We start from the raw sequence: 12490 nt of genomic DNA on the forward strand, positions 1-12490 counted from the left end.
ATAGTTGCTTTTAAAATTGCATTTTCAAAAGGCCGAATAAAGAGGTTAGGACATTCAAAATCTCGAAGGAGCAAGGGAGGCAGAAAGAACAGCAGGCTGGAGCGAGTCCCACAAATGCCAGGATGACCACAGGCTCCTCACACCTGCTATAAATGGCCTCTTGCCCTCCACCACCACCACAGTGGACCCCAGGAGGAATCCTACTGCAGGCCTCTTCACTAACATGCAGGGTAAGGAACAAACATTTCACATACAAAAGGATCCAAGCCTTGTGAATACAAGGTAGAGTTTTATTAATGCACACTTCCCTTGCTCAGTATATATAAAACTATTTGCTAGATAGTTCTCTGCATATACAATAACATTAATATCCAATAAGATTGTCCTCTGTGCCTTTCAAGGTTGGTTTGTGTTTCAATTTCACTTCATTTAATGCATTTCAATATTTTAAGGCAGTTTTTAAAACACTATAGGACACAGTCACTGAACTCCTTTTCCCACCCTGAAACCCCAACATACACAACACTGTCAGCCTGCCAAGCTTACTTTGCAGCAGAAAGCTGGCAGTTTTCTCTCTACAGGTCTACTAGTGTCCTGGCTCTCCACTGTCCACCTCATCTAACGTTACACACTATTAAAAGCTTACTGCAACTAGGACTGAACAGCTCGAACCTGTCCAGGAACATCAACCTTTTACCATGGAGAAGTTGTCTCCAGAGGATTTGCAGGCAGAGGATGCTGCAGGCAGCACAAATAAATATAGAAAATGAAAGGCAGCTGGGGGTGGGAAAAGTTGCCTATGTAATCTAGTGGCTGCACCAGCAACCAACTCTCTACTGGAGGGCTGGAAAGTGCAGAGTTCACTTGCCCGCCTCTTGCTAAGCATGTTCCCCAGTGAGTAAACACTGGCCTGTGTTATGGCCTGCCACGTGGCCTATCTTGACAAATAATTCTAGCAAAACACATATACCCAACTGGAAATGGCCTCCTGGGTGCCACTCACCTGGGAACAGCTAAGCAGAGCAGAGAGAACTCCAGTTTAGGATCAAGTCTGCCAAGTAGGGCAAGACTATCTCATCCCTACTGGCAAGTTTCCCAGGAAATGGGGTGGGGTGGGGTGGGGGAAGCAGCCGCCACTTTTAGCTGCTTACAGTAACAGGACAACAGTGCAGTGGCATCTTGCTCAAGTTGTGTTAGTGCCTTCAGAGACCTCTGGATCTCTTGCTACTAAAGCTTCAGTTTAGATGGCAGAGGTAATAGCCTGCTATGGTCCCCAGACCAAGGCAGCAAAGTGGGGTACCATTCATATGGATTTATTACTCAGTGAGGCTGCACAAATATACAGGGCACACCTTCCTCCCCCAACCTAGTGCCTTCCAGGTCTTGCTGGACCGTAACTCCCATCATCCTTAATCACTGGCCATGCTTGGGCTGAAAGCACCAGCACAACTGGAAAGCACCAGGTGGAGGGGAGATCATGGCCCCAACTTGCATGCTAGCAGGGTACCTCACAAAGCAACACTCACAAATGCTGGCAATTCCTCCCCTCCCTGCTCTCCACAACTGCCACATAAAGTGAACCACAGCTGGTGCTAGCGAATCAGAAAGGCTAGATCGCAGCTCTTGCTCACAAGCGGTCACTTAGTGTGCATGGAAAACACACTATGCGCTACTTGAAATCAAAAGGAGGCTGCATAAGCCAATTCTAATTATGGGGAAATTAAGTCAGAATAACAGGAACTGATGCAGGGATGGGAGACCTGTGGCCCACTAGATCAGGCTTCCTCAACCTTGTACCCACCAGGGACTGGGGAGACTCCATATCCCATCAACCCCAGACAGCAGGGCCAACAGTCAGGGATGATGGGAGCTGAAGTCCAACAGCAGCAGACCTGGTCTAGACCCCTCATCACACAAAGGCAGGCAACACAGAAATGAGGCTATGGGCGCTAGCACCTTAGCCTTCCTCCTCTGCTTGGTCTCTATTCACTTCGGAAGAGGGTAGGGGAGAGGCGCAAGCATGTCTGAATCAGACCAGCTCCCCAGTCAAAGTGAGGCAGCTATGACCTAAACTAACCAGGATTCTCACCCGGAGCCAGGGATGTCAGATTTGTTGGCCCTTTTGCCAGGGAGGACCAGCCTCCAAGGCAAGGCAAGTGAACCCTTCCCCTCTATCTGTGGGAGGGGGGGGGAATACACCGTCCTCCCATGCCAAGAAAAAAGGCTCAGTAGGTCCATCTTTCACCAGGCCAAGACTTAATGCTGAGAGTCAATTTGAGACGATGCGGCAGCTGGTGAAACTGTTTTGAAAGCTCCTCAAGGGAACGGACTGAGAGCAGCAGCTTCCAGGCAGCAAAGCCAACAGAGGGCTGGGTGGGAGTTCAAGAGACTGCAAGGATGCTAGCAGGCAGCGCCCCATCCATGCAGCTTGTTAGAAGAGCTTCTCCATCCCAGAAATCCACATGACAACATCATAGTCCAGCTCTACAAGGACCGCAGGAGACTGTAGCTCAAGCACTGGAGTCCAGGAAAGGATCCTGAGCAAGTGAGGAAAATCTGTTTGACGCGATGTAGTGATTGCTGTGCTTTTTCCCCCCAATCATAATTTTTGTAAACTAAAGTTTTAACTTGTCCTAGTCCATTCTTCATTCCCTTTCACAAAAAAATCTTGGCTGTTTGCCTTTAAGGAGGAAAACACTTGCCCTGTCCTCTTCTCCCATCTGCATCTTTCTCCAAAGGCATTCCCAGGCAAGGGAGCCAGCTGGCTCAGAGCCTTCCAAGGGCTTCCACTGAACAGTCTTGTATGTGCACCACAGAAAAGAGCTTCAAGAGGCTGGTTGGTGCCCAGGCAAGTGCAAGCAGGGCAACAGTGCACCCCGCTTTCCCAGCCACCAAAGCACCCTCTTCCTGCTCCCTATCGGCTTGGTCAAGGCTCGGTGCCAGACTCCATTGCCTCTGCTGGACCTCCAGGCGTCTGAAAGGAAGGGGGGAAAGTGCTGGGTTCTTGACCTGTGCAGTGCAGTCCTGCTCTTTGGATCCTTACTGGATGGAGCAGGAGGCAGACTCCCCAAAGCAGCAGGGACATGGTGAGGATGACACAGGCTTGGGAGGGATGAGGTCAAGGTCCTCGTCGTCTGGGATTTCATCGAGGCGATACCCATCTTGCAGCAGCTGGCGGCTGAGATCCTGGTTGACCTGAGAAGCAAGAGGAGGGACAAGCTGAAAACACCTGCTGGAGGACTATGGAATTGGCCACGGCCTGCTGGTTATCCGTTTGTGGTAACACGGAGGCAGGGTTTGCCACTGGTGGAATCAGTGACTAGCATTGCGATTCATGCAGAAATATGAGAGCCCCATCAGTAGTGGCATTCTGCTGGCTCTTGAAGACACGCCAGTTGAGGCAAGCATTCTCCTGAACTTGAACTTCCTGGTCTAATTACCTTAACTACTTTTACCCCACTGTTTTACTTGCTATGCTTCTTCACTGTTTTCTTTTATTGTACATTTTAATTATGGTTGTTTTTTTCAAATCCTAAGAGCATATTCCTATGCTTATCTATTCAGAACTGTGTCCCCTTATAGGATTGGACTGCAGTCCTAAGAAGGAAGAAAGGCCTGGAGAGCTCTCCTTCCTGGCAAGCATGCGAGTGATAAAATACACTTCCATGTGCCTACATTTCCTCACTCATGGTCAGTCACAACATGCTTACTGGGACACATGCACACACAGACATTGCATGTAAGAAAGTGCTCCCAAACTACACGCTCTCCCATCCCTGGCGACTGGCTGGCTAGAGATGGAGGCTGACAGCACCTGGAGGGTCTTTGCACCCCAAGATTAATGAGCAGGCAACATGAGCATCTGAGGTTCATCTTGCACCCCACCCCCACCTGACATAAAAGCCTTTGCTCACTAACCATCAGAAGGTCAAACAGACAGGCAGACAAACCCCACCACCTGCAGGTCAATTTCAATGCCTGTAAGGAGCAAGCCATGCACCAGACTTGCCTCTGCAGAGGAGTAACCGGAGGAACATCTTGATTCCAGCTCCTCATCACTAGGAGAGAAAAACACCAAGGGTCAGCACAAACTGAAAGGGTTTTTCTAGCACACTTCCGGCTCCCAGTTCTCTGCTAAGAATGAATAGGGTTTTGTGACATGAGAGGAAGTTTGTCTCCCATAAGAACATAAAATGACCCTGCTGGATCAGACTAGTCCAGATGAGTTAATGATCAATCAATCAAAACTTTATTAGCAAAGCCAACAGGCCACAGCTATACAAGAGTTAAAAATAGAATAAAATAAAATGAACATAAAAAGGGGGATAAAAACAAACAAAAGGAGGTCTGTCAGATGAACACGTCTGTCGCTCAGATGGTGGCCCTCAATTTCACAGCTCTCTCGATGTACCTTGCGACCTTCTCTGTTGTCTGACTGTCCGTATCAGATAAGAGAAAGAACAGTATAATGTCTTGTGGACGGCCGGGGTTGGGGAGAATGAGTGGAGTAATAATCTCATTCCTTAGGTCTTTATAAAGGGGGCAGGATAGGAGGACGTGGGACACTGTTTCCGTGTTACCATCTCTACATGGGCAGAGTCGTTGTTCAAATGGAGTCTTTAGGTAACGACCTTCGAGTACGGCAGAGGGAAGAACATCCCATCTAGCCAATGTAAAGGCGCGTCTGTATTTTGGGATGGTTAATTTAGACAAATATGAAGCTGGGAAGTCAAAGTGGGCAGGGGGAAAGTAAGTATACCATGGACACATTTTCTTTAAAATAGTCAGGTTGTTTTGCCGTTCAATGTCTTTCAGGCGCTGGCCTATTAGGCTCTTTGCTTTAATAAGGCCCATTGATAGTAGGGATTGCGAATGCAGACCGCATGTAAGGAGTTTTTGATGCACAGTTTTGAACCACATGCTTTTATGAGGGTCTTGCATTACTAGAGGCAGTAGACCAGGTGGATTTAGATTAAGGCGAAGCCAGTAGTTGAGTGTTCTTTGCCAGGTCTGAGTTTCTACAGATGGGAGGCAGGCCTCGAGTCGTAAAGCTGCGTTTGGGACACAGGAGGGGACACCAAATATCTGCCTTAGGAATTTAGACTGAACAGTTTCAAGACTTGAGCAGTGGTTCCCCGTCCAGATTTGTGCCCCATACAGTAACTGCGCCAGAGGTTTTGCCTGAAAGACTTCAAAGGCTGCTGGAATATATCTGCCCCCCTTCGTGTAAAAGAAGCGCGACAGCATCTTAATACTTTGAGCTGCTTTTTCTTTGGCATATTTTTGATGGACATCCCAGGACCCGGTCGACTGGAAGACGATACCCAGATATTTAAAGGCTTTAACCTGTTCGATTGTCTGGTTATCCATCCTCCAGCTATACTGTCTGCATTTCCTTCCAAAGACCATGATTTTGGTTTTCTGATAGTTTATTACCAGTTGCTCTCTCCTACAGTATGCTGAAAATTCACCTATGAGCCTATTTAAGCCTATTCTTGTTCGAGATAGGAGTATCGCATCATCAGCATACAAAAGCACGGATATTGGTTTGTCAGCCAGTTTGGGGGCATGGAAGTCCGGAGATGACAAGCAGTTAACCATATCATTGATGTAAAAGTTGAATAGAACTGGGGCCAGGATGCAACCTTGCTTGACCCCCTTGCTGACAGGAACTGGTCCTATAAGATGGCCATTTAACGAAGTTCTTACATACAACACCGTGTCTTTATATAAACAGCTGATCAGAAATAATAGTCTTTTGTCTATACTTGATGCGCTCAATTTGTCCCAGAGTCTTGCACGTGGAATTGAATCGAAGGCAGCCTTTAGATCGATAAAGGCTGCGTATAGCACCCCACGGGATTTTTTGGCGTATTTGTCAATTAGGTAGGCTAGAGTGAAGCAATGGTCTATGGTGGATCTGCCTTGCCTGAAACCCGCCTGCTCTTCCGCTAAAATAGCTTCAGTTTCCAGCCAGCTGGTTAGCTTAATATAAAGATGTTTGGCATATAGTTTGCTGGGTATGGGCAGAAGGCTGATTGGTCTATAGCTCGCCGGGTCTGGCATAGGTCCTTTTTTGTAGATTGGAATAACTATTGCCTCTGTCCAGCCATCTGGAAGTAGACCCGTTGAGTCAATCCAGGAAAATAGGGATGCCAACAGGGGAGCCCACCAGCCGATGTTAGACTTCAGGAGTTCGGCAGGGATATAATCGTTCCCTGGGGCCTTATTGTTCTTTAATTGTGCGATTAGGTTCTCAACTTCCTTTGCAGTTACTGGTGGCCAATGAGGTAGGTCCTCCAGTTGGATGCGTAGTTTATAATGTTGGACTTCCTGGTCATGAAACAAGGATTGAAAATGACGCAACCACTCCATTGGTTCCACTGTACAGATGGAATTGGTGCGCTCCTGGTCCAGTAGACCAGATATGGTTCGCCAAAAGCAGGTAGTATCTTTTTCGTGCAGACTAGTCCAGTATCCTATTCCCAGAGCAGCCAACCAGATGCTTCTGGGAAGCCCACAAGCAATGCTGACTCCTGCCATTGCTCCCCCGTATCTTCTGGGGAAGACTGCTTCTGAAATTGGAAGCTCTACAGGGCTACTGTGACTGGTATTCCGTTCACAGACTGATCCTCTTTGCTAACACTCCTTTTTAGAGCCATTTAAAATTGGTGGCAATGCTCAAACCTTTTTGGCCTTCCCTACCCACAATCAGCAAGCAGGTCCCACTCACCCCTCACCTGTCAGAGTCCAGGGACACTAGGGTTTCATCTGAGATCTGGCTGAGGGCAGCATAGCCCTTGTTGAACTTCACTGACCTGGAGAATGAGGCAAAAACCAATATGAAGCACCTGAGAGTGGGGGAAGGTGAAGGGAAGGGTGTTGGTGCAAAGGACAGGGTGTCACTCAGGCAGAAGATGGCCTTGGGCAAGTCACTGTCTCAACTGGACAAACCTGATGTGGTTTTTGGCACCGATTCAAGGTGCAAAAAAGTCAGGTTCTGTATCTGCGTATTCTGGAAGCACATTTCAAATCATTCATAGCTGAATCCTGCAGTCAAAGCTGACTTATCAACAACAGGGACAGAGGAAGCTACTTCCACCAAGTGAGCCTGTTTGTGCTCTGCACCAAGCAGGATTGAACTCGGCATATCAGCTGATTTGCAGAAGTACAATCCTGATTGGTCCAAAGCTTCAGAAGCTCCTGACACCCAGCAGTTATGATGCCAGGTGAGTACAGCTTGCCCCAAAAGGCCTGGCAGGCCAAATGGAGAGGACTGGTGGCCCAAGCCTGGAGTCCCCTGCCCAAGTTCTCCACTTTCAGACAGGAGTGTCTCCCAGCCCCACCTGGAGATCTTGGGGACTGAACCTGGCACCACCTTCCTGCAATACAAGAGCTTCTGCCTCTGAGCTGCACTGGCCCATCTCTTAAATTGTGCCATTTCTGGAGGCCTTTGGCTGCTTTTCTGAATTCACCCCATCAAGGGGAGCAGTAGAGAGAGCGCTAGATTAGGTTAGCAGGACACCAATGTTAGCAGCCTAACCTAACGCATGTGGAGTTGTTAAGGGTCACTGAACTCACAAAAAGCCAAACCCCCCCCAAACAGTAAGAAAATGGACTGGACCTCTTGGCTGGTAGCTTGGGCTGGTGCCGGACGGCTCCTGAGAATGCGCCTCCCTTCCTCCGCAGCATCGCCTTTGCCATCTCGCGATGTTTCTCTGCAGCCCCCAAAATGACCAAGGCAAACTCAGTGAATATTTGCTGTATTCCACGTTCCTGGGGAGGATCGCCTCCCATAAACCACAACCCACCAGCCAACTGCTGCCTGTGGGGCAAGTTCAGACAAACATTTACTGCAAAAGGACAGCAGAAAAACCCACTCTGGGGAAAGGCTGCCTGCATAGGACATGAATCATCTGAATCCTCTGGTTGCCCAGGAGATGCCAAAACACACTCTCAGGGGTTTGCCATCTATTAAAGTGGGTTGGCGTGGCAACTATGCTGTGCAAGCCATCTTGGGGAAGTCCCAGGGGTTCCCACCCCTGCAGCAAACATTCAGGTGAATCCACACCACCTGCTGGTGTTGCAAAAATGCTTCCAGGTGTATGATGGGGTGTAGAACATAAAAGACTTGCAGCTGAAATCAGGCCAAAAAGGTCCCATCCAGTCCAGCATCCTGTCCTCGCATTGGCCAACCAGATGCCTCAATGGGAAACCCACATGCATAATCTGAGCGTAACAATACTCTCTCCACTTGCGCATCCCAGCAACTGGAATAAAGAGGCTTCCTATCTCAGACAGTGGGGGGAGCACCTAGTTATTGTGGCTGGTAAGCATCTACGAGTCTTATCCTCCATGTCATTGCCTTGCCTTACTCCTGCAGCAAGGAGGGAGCACTTTCTGCTCAGCAGTGAAGAAACCACAACTATTTCTGCCTTCCTAGTTAAGTCAGTAATTTCCATAGAAAATAATCCATGAAATCCTTTGACATCCCACCCCCGTGTCTGTACCCTGCTGGATGGCTAGGGAGCCTGTGCCCCTTCAGATTTGTTGGGCTACATCTCCCATTGTTGAGGCCACAGGAACGCTCCACCCCTGCTCCTCCACAATGAAGCTCAAGCAGGAACAATTGCTGTCACTTCTTCTCCTGCCTACATTGTCACTTCTTTCATGGCTGTATATGGCTGACAGTAAGCAGGTATTGTATTATTGTTGTTGCTAACAGCAATTTAGTCCCAACTAGAGACGTGTGGAGGCTTGGGTCAAATCATGAAAAAAGTGGGATATTTCAGACGGATTCTCTGAGGCAAAGTGGGATCTGCACAAGGTAACCGGAGTCAAAGCAGGGATGTCCTCGAGGTGCCTCAGCAATAATATTGTCTGCTAAAAGCAAAACTAATGTCTCTAAATTGACCATGCAAGGGGTGACTCATCCCCGTCTCAGTGCTCTGAATATCCCAGTTGTGGAGGAACACAAGTGGGAATGGTGCTACTGTGCAAATGAGCCACTTATGGGCTCCCTGTGGGCATCTTACTGGCCACTGTGGGAAGAAGACACTGAGCTAGGTGAGCCTGCAGTCCAGCTAAGCAGGGTCCTTCCCTTGCTCCTCAAGCAGTGAGCCCACCATACTTGTGAAGGCTCTGCCCTCATGTAACGTAGATTCCAGTCCTGACTTACGTAGCTTGTCCTGAATGGAAGGAGTTTTGCTCATGAGGTACGGCCCCCTTTTCTCCACTGGTGTTTCCCTGCTTGTCCTCTTCCTGTCCCTCTGCCCCTGTCAGAAGGAGACATTTGACAGCCATTATACCCCAGAGAGAACACAGAAGTCCAAAGCAGGGGAGCTTTCCTGTCTTCTATTGATGCCCAGCTTTTTACTTATTTCATCGTTGGCCCCATATCAAACACATGCCTGTTTCATTTACTGCAAGATGCACTTTCATGTGTTGCCCAAAAAGGGAGATAGAAAGTACAAAACAACCACAAATATAGTATATGAATCCCCTCAATTTCCAAGGTTCAGGCTGTGAGAGCCATTATGTAGCCAAAACAGCACCATCCATTTACAAGGAACAGATATCAGCAGGACTGCCGTGGATGCAGAATGTTGATGAGACTATTAGCAGGGGAAAAGCAACCCGGGGTAGGAAGGAACAGAGTGGCTAGTATACTGAATGGGGAGCACTCTGCTGATGAATGCCTGACTAGCTAACAACCCACCCATGCAACCCCTGCCCGCAAAAAAATAATAATGATGTCCAAATTCAACCCTCTCTCATAACAGGACCTTCAGCCTATATGGAGGTATATATGAGATTGGGGGGGGGGGTTGTTTCACGTCCTCAACTTTCAGAATCCCCTTTTACAAAGACCTGAGCCCCATCACATGGAACATTCCCATCTTAAGACCTTCTAGCCATGACAGGCAAAACTGGCATTTCTGCTGGCCACAGCTTCCGTCCTCAGAGCAGGTGCCTTTGCTCTGATCCAGCAGGGAAGAAGAGGGCTTAAGAAGAGCCTGGCTGCTGGATCAGGCCAAAGGGGGCCCATCCAGTTCAGCCTCCTGTTCCCAGTATACCTGAAGGAGCATCTCCGCCCCCATCGTTCTGCCCGGACACTGAGGTCCAGCTCCGAAGGCCTTCTGGCGGCTCCCTCACTGTGAGAAGCCAAGTTACAGGGAACCAGGCAGAGGGCCTTCTTGGTAGTGGCACCCGCCCTGTAGAACACCCTCCCACCAGATGTCAAAGAGAAAAATAACTACCAGACTTTTAGAAGACATCTGAAGGCAGTCCTGTTTAGGGAAGCTTTTAATGTTTGATGGACTACTGTATTTTAATATTTTGTTGGAAGCTGCCCAGAGTGGCTGGGGAAACCCAGGCAGATGGGAGATGTATAAATAAATAAATTATTAATTATTATTATTTATTATTATTATTATTATTACAGTGGCCAACCAGATGACCCGATAAAACCTAATAAAACACTCCCTTCCTGCGGCAGAGCACAGCCTCCATCAGGGCCAGCGGTGGGACAGGCTTGCTTCTTCTCCACGAAGCCCTCTCCTCCTCCTGCGGGAGGGAGTTCCGCAGTTTAGCTGCGCCGCGAAAGGAACTCGCTCCTTCCACGCCTCGGGACTCCTCCAACGTCCAGCTCGCGCGTCTGACGCAGTCGGAAGGGGACCCCGCAGGTCATCTACGCGACCCCCGAAAGCCCCGTCAGGCGGCCCCCCTCGCCCCGCTTCCAAGCAGGGCAGCCGGCAGTAGAGCCTCCCTGGCCAGGAGCAGCCCACCGGCCCTGAGGAGAGGTCCCGGAAAGGCCCGCCCCCCCCCGCCGGCCACGCACCGTGTCTCTGCTGGGCCCGGGCAGCGTCGCGGCCTCCCTCCGGCCCGGAGGCTCCGCTCCGCCTCCCGCCGCCGCCGCCGCCGCCTTCTCCATAGTCGCTGCCCTCACGGCGGCACCGCCACGAAGCCACGCCTCCCGCTTACGTCACCCTGCCGGCTCTCCCCCATTGGTTTGTTTTCAAGCGGCCCGCCCCTCGTCCTCTCGCGTTAGCAGCGCTCGTTTGCCGTTGAGGGGAGATCAATCAACCAGCGAGAGGAGGAGCCGGAAGAGCCGCTGAAAGGCAGTGACGGGGCGGAGGCGACGGTCTAGGCTTCCGGAGGTGTCGTAGTCTGTGGTGTGCTCCGCTGCTCTCGGAGTCGCAGAGCCCCGCAGGGGCTAGGACCGTAGTCTCAGGAGTTAGTAGGGAAGCTTTTAATGTTTGATGTATTACAGTATTTTAATATTTTTTTGGAAGCCGCCCAGTGGCTGTGGAAGCCCAGCCAGATGGGCGGGGTATAAATAAATTATTATTATTATTATTATTATTATTATTATTATTATTATTATTATTATTATTATTATTATTATTATAGTTAGCTTTCTGATTAAACGCACTTTCCTGCCACCACAAATCCCTGCAGATAGAAAAATAGTGCATCAAGGGAGTGGCTCTAACTAGGGTTGCCATATCTCAAAAAATTAAGATTCCTGTTCCTTTTTAAAAAAATGTATTTTTATTAAAAAATTTCTTGATTTACAAAAGTATGTGCAATGTCTCTCTCTCGTGTTTTTTTCCAACTTAACACTTTAAAAAAAACAACCAAATCGGTTTCATTTGTTGAAGTAATATTCCTGTTGACCTTTTTTAAGGAAACCACCACAATTGTTGAGCTTTTTTTTTGGGAATCCTACCCCAAAAACAGTGATTTTGAGCTTCTTGAACCGTTTGCGCTTTTTTCATGGCACTGCCATACATCCAGGTTTTCCCTGACATTTTTGCTAATTTGGCAACAATCGCCTGACACAATTTTTTACACCCCAAAACAAGGACACATCAGGAATTTTCCTGGCATATGGCAAGCGGACAAACCTCTCTGGGCAAGGAATGAGTCTCTGTGCCCCACGGAACATGGGATGGGAAGACAAGGCTCTCCCTTTGTTCCCTCTCATGTGCAAAAGCACACTTATCTTGCTCCCAAGTCAAATTCAGCATGTGAATGCTCTTGTTTGGCTCAGTTGTAAAAGAGCAGATCAGGAGCCCCCATAGCCTCCAGGCAGATGAATAGCTGGTCCAACAGGCCACTGACACACCTGGAGTGAATGGCAGGGACATTGTCTGAGGGCTGCTTCTCAGGAGCCCTCTTGCACATTCCAGGAATATCAGTGTTTTGATGCAATAGACTAAAACAGAACTGGCTGACATGTAGCCCTCTTGTTGGGACTGCAGCTCCCATCAGCTCCAAGCGTCATGGCCAACAGATGATGATGGGAGTTGAAATCCAGCACTAGGAGGGTTGTAGGTTAAACATCTCCGGCATACAAAGTAATGGGGTAGTGGGCTTGTGCATTCATACAACCTAGCAGTTCGAAAGCATGCCAGTGCAAGTAGATAAATAGGTACCGCTGTGGCGGGAAGGTAAACGGCGTTTCCGTACGCTCTGGCACTTGTCA

The 12490-nt window shown here is 48.9% G+C and overlaps 1 protein-coding gene across 2 annotated transcripts; it reads right to left on the bottom strand.

Moving 5' to 3' along the window:
- Positions 1–261: 261 nt before the first annotated feature.
- Positions 262–10995, bottom strand: FAM219B (family with sequence similarity 219 member B). Of its 2 annotated transcripts, none has more exons than XM_081208512.1 (6): positions 10841–10995; positions 9179–9275; positions 7625–7718; positions 6741–6818; positions 4010–4058; positions 262–3195 (listed from the first exon to the last, which is right to left on the bottom strand). In XM_081208512.1, exons 1-6 carry the CDS (start codon positions 10931–10933, stop codon positions 3040–3042), a joined length of 567 nt encoding a protein of 188 aa, XP_081064638.1. In that variant the 5' UTR covers positions 10934–10995; the 3' UTR covers positions 262–3039. The 2 variants fall into 2 exon arrangements, with proteins under 2 accessions (XP_081064638.1, XP_081064639.1); XM_081208513.1 differs by having other exon boundaries at positions 3059–3195; positions 3919–4058.
- Between the last annotated feature and the right edge of the window lie 1495 nt (positions 10996–12490).

The sequence above is a fragment of the Podarcis bocagei genome (assembly GCF_964188305.1).
Source record: "Podarcis bocagei genome assembly, chromosome: 9".
Taxonomy (NCBI): domain Eukaryota; kingdom Metazoa; phylum Chordata; class Lepidosauria; order Squamata; family Lacertidae; genus Podarcis; species Podarcis bocagei.